A 17,915-nucleotide genomic window follows, 5' to 3' on the forward strand; every position below is an offset into this window, starting at 1 on the left:
CCTAAATGCTATTTGCCAAAATCTATGCTCCTGGAAAGTCCAGTTTTAAACAAAATAACAAGACGACCTCGATTAAGTTTATTTTGAAAGACTTGATCCACTTTGGTAATGAACCCTTCTGTATCTAAGGGGCCCAGAATGTGCTTGCCCTGAACCTGGAAGGGAGGAAGCTCTCTCCTTCACTCAGTTTTTTGGATTTCCACCTGTCCCTAGAGAATTCCTGAGTCATGGCCGTGGCTGCAAGCCTTGATCTCCTGTGAGCAGGGCAAGAGGGTTTGGCGACCACCTCACAGTCCCTTTCGGAGTGCTCCTAGGGTCCACAGTGTTCTAGGCCACACCGAGACAGAGGTACTCCTTCCCACTGAAGAGGGTGTTGCAGTCATCATGTCGCCAAAGGGCAAAAGCCCTTCTAGTATCAACCCCCAAGGTTTAACACAATTCTCCATTTGTGGTTCAAAGAATCAAGCTCTTAAATTGTGGGAGGCAGCCTGTTCCCGTGGAAAGGGCCCTGGAATGGAAATCTGAAGCTCTGACTCTCTCATTGACACTCTAATCCATACGAGATGCGTGGCCCTCCTGAGTGTTAGTCTCCCCACGTGTAAAAGTCAGTGAGATTAGCTATGTCATCATTTCCGTGCCGGTAGTTCGGATTTCTATAAATTCTCATAGTAGTGTTTTGGGGAGACTTGACTCCTAGAACCAAAAAGAAACCTTGATTGAATGGTTCAGATTGTATCCAAGTCCTCTGTGCTTCTCAGGTGGTGACAAGACACTCAGCATGTTAAGCCTCCCCAGTGGGATAGTGGAGCTGGTTGCAAATTACCGCCTTGCTTGGGATGCAGCCAGGAGACCTACGAGGAAGTGGATGTCGTAACTTGTGGTTTCTTTTTTTTCCTTTAGGGATTTGGAATTGCTGGAGAAAAAGGAGAAAAGGGAATCCCTGGCTTGCCAGGACCTCGGGTATGAACCTGGAAGGCTGTTTGCCTGCGTCTGTCAGGTCACCTGGTCCATCTTTCCTGTTTGCTTCATTATGTTATGTAACTTGATGGCCACCTAAGCTTCTCTTATTTCTCTTTCTCAATGCTTGGGCAGGCCCCTGAGACCTCCTCCTCTCTGCTTTGCCCTATTCCCTTGACTTAGTGGCTCCCTTGAATAAGGACTGATATACCCCCCATACCAGGTGGCTCCTCCGCCTATTTACTCTCCTTGTTCTCATGTATAATTACCTTCTGGGCTAAAGAATGATGTGTGTTGTCTTACTTTCATTCCATTCTATCCTGAGGGAATGTGGTCAGGTGGGCGGTAGGGTAGGGGAAGTTTGCAGGAGTGGAAGAAAGAGACCCAATTGCAACTTTTATAGGACAGAAACAAGCCCAGGAAGTTCTAGAACATAGTGAGCAATGTTTGGCATCAACGGTTTCTAATAATAATCTCACTTCAAGTGAAGAAATAACTGTTACCCTCTCTGAGTCCTAGCCTCGGGCCCTTAGGTCTTAGGCGGTAAGCAATGGCCAATCTTAGCCTTAAAGGAGCAACATTTCAGAGAACTGTGTCTTTAGCTGGGTCTTGAAATTTGTTAAGACTCTTTTGAGGATTCAGCAATGTTCCATTACCCTGCCACTTCTTTCTCTACCTTCCTCTGCTCCCTTGTCTTGAAAACACATAATCACCAACAAAGAATGCATTGGGGGTGAGAGACAAGAGGCCCTCCCACAATCTATTTAAAAATCTCATGACTTGGAACTAATGCAGACTAAGTATAATACCACCCAGCCCTTCTACCAAATTCCACCTAGTACTTAAAATGTTTCCATTTATTTGGCTCTTTAAAAATTCCCTGTGTGGCTATTCAGCCTGATGGATTAGTGCTTAGAAAGAAATCATTAAGCCAAGTCTAGGAACATTCTCTTACCTGATTTTGGGAGCTGCTAAATCCTGAACTCAGTTGGATAGCTTTGTTATGTAAGTCCAGTGGCTTTTTCTAGTGTGGGCTATTAATCTTTCTAAGGTGCCTCTATTCTCTTTACAGGGTCCCATGGGTTTAGAAGGAGTCCAAGGCCCTCCAGGGAGTCAGGTATTTTGGTTAATATCATTAAAGCCTCAGTGTATAAAAATCCTAATCAAAAGGTCCCCTTGCTTTACTCAACGTGACCATCTATCCAAAGGGAAACATCACTTATAATGCAAATTGTCCACCCCCCTTTGGTTGATAGAATCTCAGCCACTCATTTCCTTTGTTTCTACCCACGAAGGTGAGTATCCAGTGTTGAATTCAGCGCCGTGCTGTGATGCACTCATACTTCTTTCACATGTTACCAGGGCCTGGGAAGGCCAGCCTGCTTGTATTCATCTCTAGCCTTGTGGCCCTTGTCCTAAAATGCAAGTTGGCTACCTAGCTCCATATTGGCTTCTGGGAACATTTTACAGCTTCCAGAGTCAGGTATAATCCATACGTACCCTGGAATGCTGGCCAAAATCCCCGCGCTGTTTGCCCTGGCCTTATGCTGTTAGACATTCAATTTAGTTGTAACTGTGTTTCCGTCATAGGGCAAGAAGGGGTCATCAGGTTTTCCCGGGCTTAATGGATTCCCAGGAATTAAGGTAATGTTGGGAAGTGAAAATCCAGGACTGGGGAGATGGAAGGGTGAAGAATTACTGTGTAGTAGTAATAGTAATAGTAATAGTAGTAGTAGTAGTAGTAGTAGTAGTAGACTAAGTAGTAGTAGAATAAGTAGTAGTAATAATAATAAAAAATGCTGTTTAGTCCATTCAGGCTGCTTTAACAAAATATCACAGACTGGGTATCTTATGAACAACAGAAATGTATTTCTCAGTTTTGGAGGCTGGAAGTCTGAGATCAAGGTGCCAGTATGTTGGGTTCTGTTGAAACCTGAGGCTTGCAAACTGCCTACCTCTTGTTATGTCCTCACATGACAGAAGGGACAAGCTAGCTCTCCTGGGCTTCTTTTATAAGGGCACCAGTCCTAATGGTGGGAGCGCTACCCTCATGACCTAATCGCCTCCCAGAGGCCTCATCTCCTAATATCATCGCCTTGGGCATTAGGTTTTCAAGATGAACTTTCAGCGGACACAAACATTCAGATCATATCAAATGCCTACATAATGAGATGGAGTATTTCTTAATATTTGGACATTTTAGCTGCCCCCCTTTTTACACAAAAGGCGGACAACCTACCATGAACACACAAAGCTGTTGTGCCTCCTTAGATCCTACTCGATCAGTGGTAGACTAAAAGGCAGGGGCGGTGGTTGAGGAGCAAATCCATCCCTACAAGGAGAAATATTTTATTACCAACATTGTGTAGAATTGCCAATTTGGGGGTTTTGTTACTGTTTTTAAATTCTCTCAGACAATGTATCCCCTTATTGCCTGCACCTGGGGCAGACGGCACCTTCCACTCCAGCCTGGATATGCCACTGCACCTGATTCTGGTACCCGAGGCCCTCTTTTGAGAGAACTAAGACTCTTCTGACTTCCTCTGCCTGACATCATCCAGTGACAAGGGCTGTGACAGTAGCAGAGTCCCAAGCTTACTGAAAGTGGGAAAAAAAAGTTGAAACTCGGCCCTCTCCTTAGCACCTCTTGGGTGTAGTCATGTTGTCTATTCCTACACTGTTTCCCAGGCCCAGAAGTGCTTGTCCTGGAATAAGATTGCAAAATAAAACTGGGATCCCTTGTCCTTGACAGGTTTGCAATTGAGTGTCAGGCCTCTGGCCTGCCTTGTGTCACCATAACCTTAAATTTACTGGACTTTGAAATTAAGCTTTTGGGGGAAAGGAGTATAGCTCAGTGGTAGAACACGTGCTTGGCATGCACGAGGTCCTGGGTTCAATCCCCAGTGCCTCCATTAAAAATATGTTCCTCATTAAAACACTGTTGTGAGAAAAAAAAAGAAATTAACCTATGGACTATTTGCCCCTGAAGCTCAGCAGTTACAGAAAGGAGGAAATTTACATTTTCCTGGGGAATGGTTTTGAGGGATCATAAATCTTAGGTGATGAGGTCACAGAAATATTTGTGTTTAACATATTTAATCTTTGCAGGGTGAAAAGGGTGGCATTGGCCTGCCAGGCCCAGATGTTTTCATCGATACAGATGGTGCTGTGATCTCAGGTGCAACTTTTCACTGATTTGAATAGGGAAAAAAAGACAGGAGGTTGAATTCTGTATCCCCCATAATTGTTAAAAGAACTTTGTCGGGCACTGAATGGCTGCTAAACCTGATACCCACAAGGGCCACTCGTGGGTCCTGAACTTGGGGAATGAAGCTAACGCCAATGTCTTGGGTAAAGAAGCCAAGCCCCACACTCCATGTTTGTGCTGGGTCTACCAAGACTAGGATTTGGGTCAGCATGGGTCTGGATTTGCTAAAAATGGTTCATTCTCCTAGTGATGCCAAGGGAAGGATTTATACCCTCCCAGCTAGGCTAACTTCAGCCTGATACTATGGGCCACGTGATCCCATGTATGCTTGAGTTTGACAGTTTCACAGGAAGTAGAAAAGTATCTTTGGCTAGGAGAGCAAGTGGTCGTCGGCCTTCAACAGAATGATACGCTGAAAGTTTGTCTTCACCTCTCCTTGTTCTAGTGACTGTGTGTGCCCAACTCTTCTCTTTGCCTTCTTCAGAGATCCAAATGCCCAGTGTCTCCAGCTACTTCTCACTTGACCAAAGGCTTCTAATATAGCACCTCTTCCACTGGGGTCTCCTAACCTACCTCTCTCACATCCTCTCAGGCCTGTGCCCTGTCTGGTAAACTCACTGAAGCTGAGGTGTTAATGGCTGACAGTGGCTTCCTGTGTTCCACACTCAAGACTCCTGTGTATAACATGAAAAGTAGTAAAATGGTAGACATTGGAGGCATTACAGCAGATCGGTAGTGGTAAAAGAACCTTCTTCGTGCTTACCAGATCTCACCACAGAAGGCAAGCCCTGGCCTGACCAGTTCTGAACACTAGTAGAGACTTAGCTCAAATAGGCCCATTATCATATGAGAGCATTAGCATCTAGGGGACCTATGAAGGGCAAGAAAGGCACCTCTAACCTGAGACCATCTCCTTGCAACTCTTTTTAGGCATTTTGTGGCATCTTTGGGCCTCCCTTCGGTCTGCTTACTGCTTTTTTTTCCCCTTGCAATGCCAGGTTATCCTGGAGACCCTGGTGTACCAGGCCGCCCAGGCCTTAAAGGGGATAAAGGTATCCAGGGCCTGCCTGGCCCTTCCGGTGTCCCTGGATTACCAGCTATACCAGGTAAAACAAATGAACCCACCCCCTGCACAGATCAGTCCTCTTTATATTTGGGGTGTTGCTGTTTCCCAGACTCCAGCATGCCCTTTCTCTGTTTACTCTTAGAGGGAGACACCTGTGCGTTTTCTGCCAATGATGCTTGGGGCCATTCATTGCCTAGGTTAAGCACACTCTGGTGCTTAGCATCCCCTTCTGAACCTCTGGCCTGGTCCATACCTAGCCAAAGTCAGAAGAAAGGTAGACTGTAGTCAGTAAGCTCCCCATAGCCAGCCCAAGGCTAATGTAGATGAGGATAGGGCCTGAGTGAGCAGCTTTCCTCTGGCCTCAATAATGTACCGTAGCTAGATAGGCAGTCCCAGATCATCACTGAGGTTTGCAGCAACCAGACGAAGGCTGGGTTGGACAGCCAGAGCCCTGTCACTCTTTTGTGGATGTGCCATCCCAGCTGATGCTTGCCACAAGGCACTAACAAAAGCCCAGAGGAAAGTCTGTACCCAGACCTTCACTCTGTGCTTAACCCAGGCACTGAATGGCCCCAGCATCCTATGAGTGACACCCTTGAAACCATCATTGGAGGAACACACCTAGATGTCACCCTGTAAGAGTAAACAGTGAAAGGGTATGCCAGAGTCTGGGAAACAATGATGTCCCAAATATAAAGCCTCTGACATTACCTTTCAAGACACCAGTATCTAAATTCCTCGGAGATGGGTCTCTGTAAGGACACCAGTGCTTTTAAAACAGCCCCTTGGAGGAGGTACAGTTGATCCCAACACCAAGGGGGAAAACATAGAGAAGTAGGAGGCTGGAGACCCAGGTTTCCCTCTCAGGTTTGCCATGGAGAAGTCCTGTGCCCTGGACCATGTTTCTGTACATCTTTGAGCCTCCATTTCTCAAGAGATTAGGCTAGATGATTCCTAAAGACCCTTCTAACTCAGATGCAGGAGGAGGGCAAATGCTTTCCCAAATTCTCCCTTGGAGTTAGTTTCTATCATATGCCATTGATTGGAAGACCCCTGGAGAAGATGGCGATGTACTGAGCATTTTTGTGTGGGCTTATCCTTCCAGGTGTCCCCGGTGCTCTAGGCCCCCAGGGAGTTCCAGGCCTGAAGGGGGACCAAGGAAACCCTGGCCGCACCACAATTGGGGCATCTGGCCTCCCTGGCAGAGATGGTTTGCCAGGCCCACCAGGCCCACCAGGCCCACCCGGTAAGTTGTTCATTTCTCTCTTTGGTCTTGAGAAACAGGTGTGATCCAGACTCCAGAACAGTCCTGATTTATGATGGAGGGAGCATATCACAGGTTAGGGACCACAGAGATCAGAGTGTTCATCAAGGAATAGGCAAGCTATGGCCATATTGCTGCCCAGACACAACCCAGTGCCTTCCGACTTCTGTAGTCATTTCATTTCCCCCTTCACCGTTCTCAGCCCCTAAGCCTGTGGTCTTGTAGCTCCCAAAGAAATAGCACTGTCTCTTACAAGCTTTTCCTGGTCCTCAGGGCTCTGGCAGGGTAGGCTGAGAGCCAGAGAAATGGGAAACCAGGCCTGGATCCTCAAGGTGGCTGCTAAAAGCCTCCACAGGGCTTATTCTCCTTAAATCTTCTACCTGAGTTTGGGATTCTAGATTCTAAGAAAAAGGCGAGAAATGTGCCCTGTATGTTTCTTTGTAACCTAAATCCCCTGATCACTGCAGCTGGTTCCCAGTTCCTCTTTTGTCCTAAGAGGACTTGCTGGGATCAACATGGGGACTGCTGAGTTACTGAAGCTGCCTTGGTCATTCCTGTATCCCCAGTGTCTAGTCCTGGAACATATTAGACTTTCTGGAATTAGTAGTAGAGTGAATCAAGCCACCAGAGAGTAGACGTGCTACAGACTTCAGGTCCCTGTGTTGGATTTGGGGGGGGGTGTCTCTACTCTAGTGGTTGAGCTTTGGGGAGCCTTGGTGACTGAGTTGATGTGCTGAGTCAAATGAGCCCAGGCTCATGGAAGTTGCCATTCTTTTCCATTTCTTTTTTCTGCAGGTCCAGCATTTGAGACTAGAACCCTACAGAGCACAGAGCCAGGGTTGCCTGGTCTCCGAGGAGAACGAGGTCCAAAGGGAAACCCAGGCCCGAAAGGAATAAAAGGTGATTTGGGCCCCTTAGGTTTCTTTGTTCCCCAGACTCCTTGGAGAGGATCCCCTGGGAATGAGCCAACCAACAGCCTTGGAAACCTGAACAGAAGCCATCTTGGACCTTGACTGGGGATTGGATTAGAGGATTGTTGTAAGTGATGTACTTGGGGCTCTAAGACTGAGACTGGCAATTGAGGTCACACAGGACAGAGTGGCTCCCAGGCTATTCTTCCTGCCCCCTCCGCCTGCAGAAGCTGTTCTGCACTCTATGACCCCTCTCAGTTTGTAAGGCCAAGGCTGGAAGTCGCTTATCATTATCTTCAGCCTGAAGGAAAGGGCTCTGAACAGGTCAAGACGTGGAACTCTGAAAAGAGCCAGTTGGCTCCAGGAAAGCAACTCCAGTCCCCACTGACGTTGCAGGACTGACTGATGACCCCAGCCTTTGGCTGCACTGCTCTCGCCATCTTTTTGCCATCATTCCTCTGTTTCATGCTCTAAGGGGAAGATGCTAAAGTGCAAATAAATCAATTCATTCTAGTTCCAGCCCAGGGCCGGGTGGAGGAAGAGGTGAAAGTGTCAGCTGCAGAGAGGTTTGGAGGTGACCCAGTGGTTTCAGGTTCCTGAAGTCTCTCCCCTTCTCTGAAGGAATGAACAGCTCTCCTCACCCTCAACAAAGAGGATTTAACTTCCCCCTCTCCTTTCTCATTGTCCTATCGTAAAATGTCACTACCTAAGCAGAGGAGCTAGTTCAGAAGTTTCTGAAAGCTCCATCTCTGCTATTCAGGTCCAGGGAAGACTGTTTGAGGGGAAAGGGATATTAAATGGCGAGTCTAGACCTAGGATGTCAATGTTGGCCCTTCACTGACTCACTACAGAGCTAGTATGCTTCTTAATACCATTCTCAGACTTAAAACAGGGCCAGCTCCAATGCGTCTCCTCCTCTATTCCCATGAGGCCAGAAGGTTCTAAGTCTGAAATAGTGATAGTGATTTTCAAGTGGACATGAGAATCACCTAGGGGAGATGATGACAAATTAGATCCTTGGGTCTGGCATCCTGAGAGTCTGATTGATTAGACCTGGGGTGAGACCCAGCAAACTGCCTTATAAACAGGCATCCCAGGTGAGTCATGCAGGAGGTCAGTGATCACACCTGAGAAATGATTATTTGGAGAACAGATTGTTCTTCCAGAGTTCCTGGGGTTATCAATTTTCTAAATTAAGAAAAGGCCCTTCAAGATCTTAGGAGAACTCAGAGTCACCTGTGTTGGCCCAAAGTCTCATTTTCTAGACTGTAAACATGGAAGATATAGGTGGCTGGGCTGTCTTGCTAGTGACTCCTTGGTATCTCTTCAGAGATGCTTTGCTGAAATCCCTATCTTCGGTTTATTTGACATTTGTCTCTGTGTACAAAAGACAAAGGAAAGACATTTTGGTGAACAGAACCTTCGAGTGGATTGGATTCCAGAGTCGCAGCTTGTTAATGTAGGTCAGTGGTTCTCAACTCCAGCTGCACGTTAGATTCGCTGATGGCTGGGCCCCACCCAACACTAATGAAATCCAAATCACCAGCACAGATGTACTTTGATGGAGAGTAAATCTAGTTCATTTGAGCCTGTCCTTTGCAGGCTTCCTGATTCCCTCCATGGAGTTGTTCAAGTCACAAATTACCACTGGCAGGTCTTCCTTCTTCTTGGAAAGATGGCCCGCTTTGTTTAATGTTGTCTTTTTTTTCCTCCAGGGGACTCAGGTTTTTGTGCTTGTGATGGTGGTGTCCCTAACATTGGACCACCCGGGGAGCCAGGCCTGCCTGGACCACCAGGTCTTCTAGGTCTTCCAGGCCTAAAAGGAGCCAGAGGAGATCCAGGCTCTGGGGGTGCACAGGGCCCATCAGGAGATCCAGTAAGTCTTACCAAACTTTGACCCTGGAGGAGGAAATGGGAGCTTTCAAATGCCCCTTACTCCTCACCCATCACTTTCCTAAAACACATAAAAGAACGATGGGGATAAAACCAAGCTGCCGGGTTTTGATCTGTAATATGAAGAAGCCTATTGAGATGATCTGTAAAGTTCCTTTCTGCTCTAACCTACCTATGTTCCTGCCCTTCCTCCCTTTCTTAATCCCTCCTTTCCATACACAAAACCATTTATATTTGCCTAGCACTGTGCTGGGCCCTGAAGATAAAATTGGAATTAAGGGGAGGGTATAGCTCAGTGGTAGAGTGCATGCTTAGCATGCATGAGGTTCTGGGTTAAATCCCCAGTACCTCTGTTTAAATAAGCAAACAAACAAACTTGATTACCACCCCCCCAAAAAAATCGGAATGAAGACAAGATTACCATCCTCAAAGATTTCAAAATTTAGAAAGAGTAAGAAAATAAATGAGTAATTATAATCCAAGATGATGACATAATCCAGTGTCCAAAACTGCCAAAATATACCCAAGGATTTTTCTAGGTCAGACCTATGCGAAGTACCAGAATCCTATGAATTCTGCATCTCCTGATCACTCTCTTTTGTCTTTTTGTCAGGGTTTATTTGGGCCTCGAGGTCCGGCCGGCCCCAAAGGAAAGAAAGGGGAACCAGCTCTCAGTACAGGATCAGGGATGCCAGGAGATCGGGGTGATCCTGGCTCCCAGGGGCTCCCTGGGGAGACAGGAGCCCCAGGCAAGGATGGAATACCAGGTTTACTGGGTCTGCCAGGCCTTCCGGTAAGTTGATTGTTCCTGGGTGATTAGCTCTAGAAATCCTCACACCTGACCGGGGCAGGGGCAGGGGGGTTCTGATGGCTACTAGACTGTGAGACAGGGCAGAACAGAGAGTCCAGAACATCTCTTCCCACCACTGCCACTGACACTTTTTGCTCTGTGGTTTTCCTTTCTGTGAAATGGGAACTTTTTTTCTCAGAATGGGTCATTGGCTCACTTGATAAATGCTGGTGACAATTGACCATATCACTTAAAATGCTTCAGCTTCTCAGGCTATTCCCCGGGCAAGTAATCTAGCTGCTCTCTGTGACCCCAAGGGTAGTTATCCTGCTCCTGTTTCTGGCCCCACTACCCTAACCAGTCTAGAACATTCTGTATTATCAGATCACCTGGTGTTGACAAGCTTCATTTCCATCAACTAAACTCAGAGGAATTGATTGATAAATTAGAGTGACAGGGAATTTTAACCAAAAAAAAAAAAGCATTGGTCATACTGGTTAGTTATTTCTGTCCTATGGTCAGAGAATTTTGCAGATAAGTCTCTAAGTCAGGCTTTCATTCTTTCTTAATGTGTTATCCAGGGTGATGGTGGACAGGGCTTCCCAGGTGAAAAGGGGTTACCAGGACCTCCTGGTGAAAAAGGCCGTAGTGGTCCAATTGGCCCCCCAGGAATTGGGCTACCAGGATCTCCTGGACCTCGTGGGCTTCCTGGAGATCAAGGAGTAGATGGATTACCAGGGCAACAAGGCCCCCCTGGGCTTCCAGGTGAGTCAGGGAATCAGATGTCTTTGGGCTTGGAAAACTGACTCCTGAGTGTAGATATGGCCCAGATGCTTGAAATGTGTCATAAGAAGACTGGTTGTAATTCCAACTTTCAATCCTCATGAAGGTTTTCATGTGGAAAAAGGATCATAATTGCATTGTGGTACAGTTACACACAGAACAATATAGGTTTCCGCTCTATTTAGTGAAAAACTTCCTAACAGAGCAACCTGAGAAGGGTAGCAGAGCTGCCTTGGGAGGTTATGAGCTCATAATTCCTGGAAAATTTCAAGCAGAAGCTGGATGACCATTTATTACGAGTGCTATCAAGGTAACGAGTGGAGACTGGACAAGATATCCTTTAAGAGGGATGGTAATATCAGCAGAGAAGAATCTTTCCTTAATTCATGAGATCTCAGGCTGGGAAGAGACCCTAGTTATATGTAGTCCAATCTCCATTTCATACCTTAAATCCCTCCCATTTATTTAACTTCTTTTTCAACTTGAATTGCAGGAGTCACAATGAGTGACAGTCCTGCTATTATAGATCGTTAAGGTGCTGTGCTAATAACTTGCCTTCTTCCATACAGCTCACGTAGTTCTTGATCCCAGCTTCTATGTTTCCACAACTTCTATGTTCCCATTAGTGGTACCACACTGCTTATAGTCGGCTGAAGTTTGGAAACGTGAAATTTATTTCATGTTCTTCATTTGCAGTACTTCTTGCAATCTTTCCTTCCTCTTCTTGGCATTTAGTTCTCATTATCTCATGCCTAGCTTATCAAATACCTGTATGCTTGATGGAATACATGGATAGATGAATGGACGGGTGAATGAATGACAACAACTTCCTAAGTAGTTTATCATCTCCTACCTCCAGAGTTTCCCTGCTTAATCCCACTATGAACACTGCTGCCAACTTAATGTCTGTAAAGGGCTTATACCATCATGTTACTCCCCAAGTTCAAAGCCACAAATGGTCTCTACTGAATAGAGAATAATGTTCAAACTCCTGAGGCAGTTTGGAGAATTCAAAAGTCCCCAAACATGGACACAACCAACCTTTCTGGCCTAACCTTATCTTATACTCTTCATGTAAAAACAAAACAAAACAAAGCACTAAGACAACGGTGTTTTTCATTGTCCCCAAACACAGTATGTTCATTTCCAACTCCAAGATTTTGCACATGTTGCCTTTTCTGGAATACTCTTCCTCTTGTCTCTGTGTAGTCACATCCTAGCCAGCTTTCAGGGTTCAATACAAGCCCTAATTCTTCCACTAAGCTTTCTCTTGACTCCTACAGTTTATTGGACAGTTAGATTATGTATTTCCTTCCATTAGTACTTTTACTTTGTCCAGCTGCATTGTAAGCCTCGGATCATACTAAGGAAGGTGAATAATCCTTTTTAGCATTTCTCAACCTGCCTAGTGTAGTGCAATATTCCATGGGAGACTAATATACAGTTATAGAGGAAAGGGCCATCCCAGTAACCAAGGGGCTTTTCCTTAGACCTGTTTCTCCTCTTTCTACGTCGTCACCTGTAAGGATTACAAAAAAGAAGACAGATGTCAGGTCTTGTAAAAATGTATTTCTGTTAAAATATATTTTAATGAATTGGTATAACAAGGATTATGGTACAAGTTAAAAATTGATGATTTAAGATTCTCAAAGCCAAGTCAGTATTTCAGTTCACGAATTCCCATTAAGGCTGTAAGGAATTTTATCAAATGAAATCATTCTGCCTTTTGGAGGCCCTGGTGTCAGCTATAGCTTTGCTTCTACCTCTGTTCCAAGAGATGATATTCATTCATGGTCATTCCACTGCCCCTTGGCCAACTGGGTCTTCATTCTAGCTCAACCCATTTTGCAGGCCACTAGGTTTTAAGCTGAGTTCTATTACCATGGTACCTATAAACTTACACACACACAAATCTGGATATTGTTAGTATTCCAACTGCTTGAAAACAGGCGGAGTCAACAGAAGGAAGCCCATGGGACCATTTCTGTCCCAAACTTCACTACCCCTGGACACAGAAAGTTCTCAGGAATACAGAGATATAGAAAGCAGTAGCCTGGGAGATGTCTTATGCAGAAAATGTTCTTGTTGCAGTGCCAAGACTTTCTAAAAAAATTACTTCAGTTAAGAGCATTAGCTTTCTTTCTCTTTCTACGGCAACCAGATATAACTCCTCGAACTAACTTGCTTTCCACACAATTTTTAAAACACTCAACCTGTGGGTCCTGGGCATTTGCACTGTGGCCATTACTGCTGCCATGAAAAATGAAGATGCTGTCCTTAAATGTACTCACTCCAACCAGTGGTGGCTCAGGCGAGGACAACTGCATTGCCAGGAGAGGGAATGGAGTCATCTGAAGCCTTTCAACCTAATCATGTGAATTATTACAAACCCTGGGCAAGCAGACAACTGGCTGTTTCCAAAGAGGCTCTGGTCCAGATGCTCATAGTAATCCATCACCCTGGTTATTACTGCCGCAGCTCCTGTGTCCTTGATTCCGTGTGGGTGCCAGCTACAGACAAGACTTCCCTTGGGCCTCAAGGAACTTCCATCCTGGTTTAATTTTCTTCTTTACTTGATTGGTCTAGGTGACTGCTGCTGCAGGGAGAAGGTTGGCACAGGAGACTTAGACACAGAGGGAGGTGAGAGCTAGCCAGGTCTAGAGGTGCTCAATCACCCATGGTGGCAAATCCCACCTTCCTGTTTGTTCACTTTATCTTAGACATTCACAATGGCCTGAGCATCACACTGGAGCCTCGGGTTGGGGAGGGATGAGCCAAAGGCTGGGGTGCAAAGGCTAACGCTGACACCGCTTCAGAGGCTCTTTAGCACACCCCTTCCTGGAGGGAGGGCAGAAGGAAGCGGGCACGCAGTCTCTGCAAGGGGCCGAGCTTGTTCACCATGCATGCTGATGGCTCAGCTGATCTCTACGTTGAGTGTCTTCATTTATGAACTTAACTAAGGCCATAACTTGCCTTGGGAGGGACCTGCAAGGATCCGCACAGGTCTGATATTTATTCATTGGACCAAGAAGACACTAAGAGGTTAGAATCTTGATAACCAGAAGTGCTTTTTTATTCTGAAGATGAATTTTGACATTAATGGCAAAAGTTCTGAATAATCAGGTCATTTATTGCACTTATAAAACAGAACATGGGTAGAGCTGATTTCTACACTTTGGGGGAGACGGCTCTGAATTCAGGGATGTAAAGTGAAAGACAGGGACTTAAGCACAAGAGCCAGATAGCAGTATGACTTGAAGTCCTTACCTTCTCACCATTTTGGCTCTCTGCCTACAATACACAAGCGTGGTGTGTTGCACAGGACTGGTATGAGGCAAAAGAGAAGTGTGTCTTTGATTTCCTCTGGTTTATACTCATCTTCCCTTTTCTCATTATTTTTCCTGCCCTGGATCCTTTGCAGATGCCTGTCCTTGGCCCCATTCCCCTAAAGGTTTTATTTTTCTCTGGCTATCAGAGGTGACAAGAATCTATGAAACTGGTAATGATAACTTGAGGATGGATGTCTTTGTGTTTGGACCTGGCCCAGAGATATTTGTCCTGTACCCAGTTTGCTTTTTAAGACATAAAGCAATGAAACGACAATGTTCAACATACTGGAGCCAGTCTGGGCAGGAGAGTCATCTGCAGGGTCCCTCTCAACGATACCATCTAGGGAGGCAGTGCTTTAGCCTGGTCAAAGCCGAGCACAGGATTGGCAGCCCTCTCCCAGTGAAGCATCGCATCGTGAGATGCTTGCTCATAGAGCATATTTCTTTAGTAGAGAACTAGCTCCCCAAAATAGCTCCATCCTCTCAATATCTGGCAGGATGGAAATAGGTGTGGCCATCTATGGAGGAAGATCAGGCTGTAGCCATCTCTCCACCTTTGAAAATATAACTATAAAACCTGGGGTTTAGAAGGCAGAAAGTTGCTGCCTGGGCTACAAAGTAGTGTCACTAACCTGACTGAAGTAGAATCCAGAGGATGGCCTTGCTGGAGCTTTTCTGAATACTCCTCCTTAAATAAGATAATTTTTAAAAATTTTATCCTTTGAGCACATACCAGGGATTTGAAAACCTCATATTTCTTTTATTTGAGGAACGTAATATTTGAGGACCCTGTTCCTTGACTATTCTTTTCTTCGAGTCTGTGTCAGTTAAGTCTTTGGCATGTATTTCTTTACCTACCATCCAGTTTTGTTTAAAACACACACAAAACGCTAGTAAGTCTCAAGAAGAATCTTACTCGATTACTAGTAATGTGTTTTTATTTATTGAGGATAGGTTTGTGCTAAGGACTGTGTTAGGTTTAAAAATTAGAGGGTTAATTCTTCTTTGTTGTGTTGCTTTCATTATTGAAAATAAACAGAACTTTGTATTTGGAGAAAAAATAGCTGTTAGCACTATTCCAGGTGTAGTCCTCACAAGCACCATATGAGATAAGTAGCTCCCATTTGACACTTGAGGCTCAGAGAGGTTGAGTATATTACTCATACAACTGGTTAGTAGCAGAACGAAGATACAAGCTCAGGTCTGTCTGGCTTCAGAGCCCAACCTCTTAACCAAAACATTATACTGTTCAATTCCCAGTTTTGGTTTCAGAATAGAACAGGTGGGCTAAAAATGCCATCAAGCCTTTATATTGAAAAACAAAAGTGGGAATGGGGGAGGAGTGCCAGTCCATTGAGTAGCTCATCTGAATCATACGTTGTATACATATCTTTAAGAGATGTAGTTTGCAATTTAAGTAGGGGCAAAAGCTACAGCACTTTATTGGAACTGTTGGCTCTGTGGCTTAAAGCAGAGCTTGGCTGATTGTTTTAATGAATAGGCAAGACTAATTTTAATTACCATATCAATTGTTTGTAAATGGCGCTTGAAGGAACCAACTAACAATTTGTTCACCAGTATTTTATTAAACCTTCCCTCTGTGATCATATAGACTCTTTTAATTTGCACTATGAATGAGCAAGGAAGAATTTGCTAGAGGAAGGGCTATGTAGGCCAATTTCAATGTCTTGAATACTGAAATTGACTGCCCCTTCTCCCTAGTAGCAGTGCTGACAGTTTCAAATGAGGAGCTGAGGGAAGGGTCACTGTCTGTCATGGCCAAGAGAGTGGCTGTCAGTGTTTGCCTGGTCCAGACTTATGGGTACACCTGACCAAGGACAATCAATAGGTTTCAGTAGATCCCAAATGACATGTGTCAAAAGAACCCGGTGCTTTGGGAAAAGCTTCATTCCGAGAAGAGAGCAGTCATGTGAATTTGAGGGATCTTGACTTCAAACCCTTCAGTCTAGTCTTGTGGGCATAACGGACCCTTGGGACTAACCCCAAGCACTCATCCTAGGGAGGGGCTCCATCTGAGGGCAGGGCGAATAGGCAATTGCCGTTGGCTTCTGTTCCTGCACCACGGGAAACTGCCAGAAGGTGTCGTCCTGGCACTTGGACACTAGGAGCATTCTTATCTGTAAGAAATTGCACTAGGAAAAACTCCCAAGAGATTCTCTATTTTTAAATTGAAGTATAGTCAGTTTACAATGTTGTGTCAATTTCTGGTCCAAGAGCTTCTGATGCCAGGATTTTTCTGCATGGGCTGCCAGCTTCTGGGTGGGAAGACTAACGTAGCTGTTTCATTCGATGGAACGGGAGTCAAGGAGCATGCTAGAGGAAAATCGTCCCTGACTCAGTGGGTTCACCAGATGTTTACATGTTACCACTTTCAGGTGTCACCTTGCCTTGTATTATTCCTGGGTCATATGGTCCACCAGGATTCCCAGGAGCTCCCGGATTCCCAGGTATGGAAGGAGGGCAGAGAAAGCCCCATGCACACTTGTAAGGGCAGTGTGCCAAAAGGAAGCCAGTCATAACCCAGTAGTATATGGGGGTCCACATTCGTCCTGAGAGGGCAGCCTTGAGGGTTGAGGAAATAGAACGGCTGCTGGAGAGGGTTGTGTGGGGAGGTAAGAATAAGAGAGGCCATCCAAGAGACTAGGATTCTTGACTGAACATCACAAATCACATCTAGCCACAATGACCTTCCTTTCCCCTTACTGCTCACATTTGGGTTTTCAGGCCCCAAAGGGGCCCATGGCTTCCCTGGGACTCCAGGCCCGCCTGGACTGCGTGGAAATAAAGGAGAGCCCGGAAGTCCAGGATTGGTTCACCTCCCTGAACTGCCAGGTAAGAGAAGAAGCTTCTCCTCCTGCTTCTCCTTCTGTGTGAGTGTGTGTTTGGATAGTGGTAGCCATCCACCGGCTATAGGAAGTAAGGACTGCACTCTGCTATAAGTGGGATGGTTTTGATTTCATACTCGGGCAAGACAGAGCTTAGAGCTATAGAATGACAGCATCTCAGAGCAATAAGGGTCACTTGAGATCAGCTGAGCTAACCCCTTCACTTTCAGAGGAGGAAACTGAGGCTCAGATGAAAAGTGACTTGCCTGAGGTCACAAAGCCGCTAGTGACAGAGCTAGGACTCAGCCCCGTGAACTGACTGCCAGTTCTACAGTAGTTTCCTGGATCAACTCCTTACAGGTCAGAGAAAGAGATTCAGATGAGTGAGAGGGAAGCTGTCATATTTCAGACCCTTTGCTTACACCCTGATGTTCCAACCTGAGCTTCATTGTTCCACACTGCATGAGTGGTTCTCAGACTGTGTTCCCTCAGCCAGCAACATCAGCAGCACCTGGGAACCTGTTAGTAATGCAGACCCCTGGCCCCTTGGCAGAGCTGCTGATCAGTAGCTCTGGGGGTGGGCCCAGCAAAGTGGGTTTGACGAAGCACCCCTGCCCCAGGTGACTCTGACCCATGCTCAGTTTGAGAACCACCCCTGCTCTGAGGCACAGGGCTCATCTTGGACCACGTGCCCTGGGGTTTGTTGGTGGCCCAGTTCCCTCCACCACCCAGGAAGAGGGAGGTATGTTGGCAGATGTTAGACGACTCTAAAAGAGACTGGGCCTTTGACAGGCAGTCCCGGTGTGACCTGTGCTCTTTGGTCACTGTAGGAGCCCCAGGAGGGGTTGCTGAGCTCTGCCCTAGGCCC

General features: G+C 45.9%; 1 protein-coding gene across 3 annotated transcripts in view; it reads left to right on the forward strand.

Moving 5' to 3' along the window:
• The window catches only part of COL4A6 (collagen type IV alpha 6 chain), a 273,455-nt gene that overhangs the window by 233,478 nt on the left and 22,062 nt on the right, over positions 1 to 17,915 (forward strand). For 2 of the 3 annotated variants that reach the window (XM_072955623.1, XM_072955624.1), the window contains 12 exons: positions 901 to 960; positions 2,030 to 2,074; positions 2,548 to 2,601; positions 4,066 to 4,135; positions 5,164 to 5,271; positions 6,337 to 6,477; positions 7,291 to 7,395; positions 9,122 to 9,282; positions 9,913 to 10,092; positions 10,671 to 10,854; positions 16,598 to 16,669; positions 16,947 to 17,054. In XM_072955623.1, coding sequence (XP_072811724.1) covers positions 901 to 960; positions 2,030 to 2,074; positions 2,548 to 2,601; positions 4,066 to 4,135; positions 5,164 to 5,271; positions 6,337 to 6,477; positions 7,291 to 7,395; positions 9,122 to 9,282; positions 9,913 to 10,092; positions 10,671 to 10,854; positions 16,598 to 16,669; positions 16,947 to 17,054 — 1,288 coding nt within the window. Of the gene's footprint in view, positions 1 to 900; positions 961 to 2,029; positions 2,075 to 2,547; positions 2,602 to 4,065; positions 4,136 to 5,163; positions 5,272 to 6,336; positions 6,478 to 7,290; positions 7,396 to 9,121; positions 9,283 to 9,912; positions 10,093 to 10,670; positions 10,855 to 13,458; positions 13,513 to 16,597; positions 16,670 to 16,946; positions 17,055 to 17,915 lie in introns of all 3 variants that reach the window. The other variant, XM_072955625.1, reaches the window with a different exon arrangement.

This window comes from Vicugna pacos, chromosome X (assembly GCF_048564905.1).
Source record: "Vicugna pacos chromosome X, VicPac4, whole genome shotgun sequence".
Taxonomy (NCBI): Eukaryota; Metazoa; Chordata; class Mammalia; order Artiodactyla; family Camelidae; genus Vicugna; species Vicugna pacos.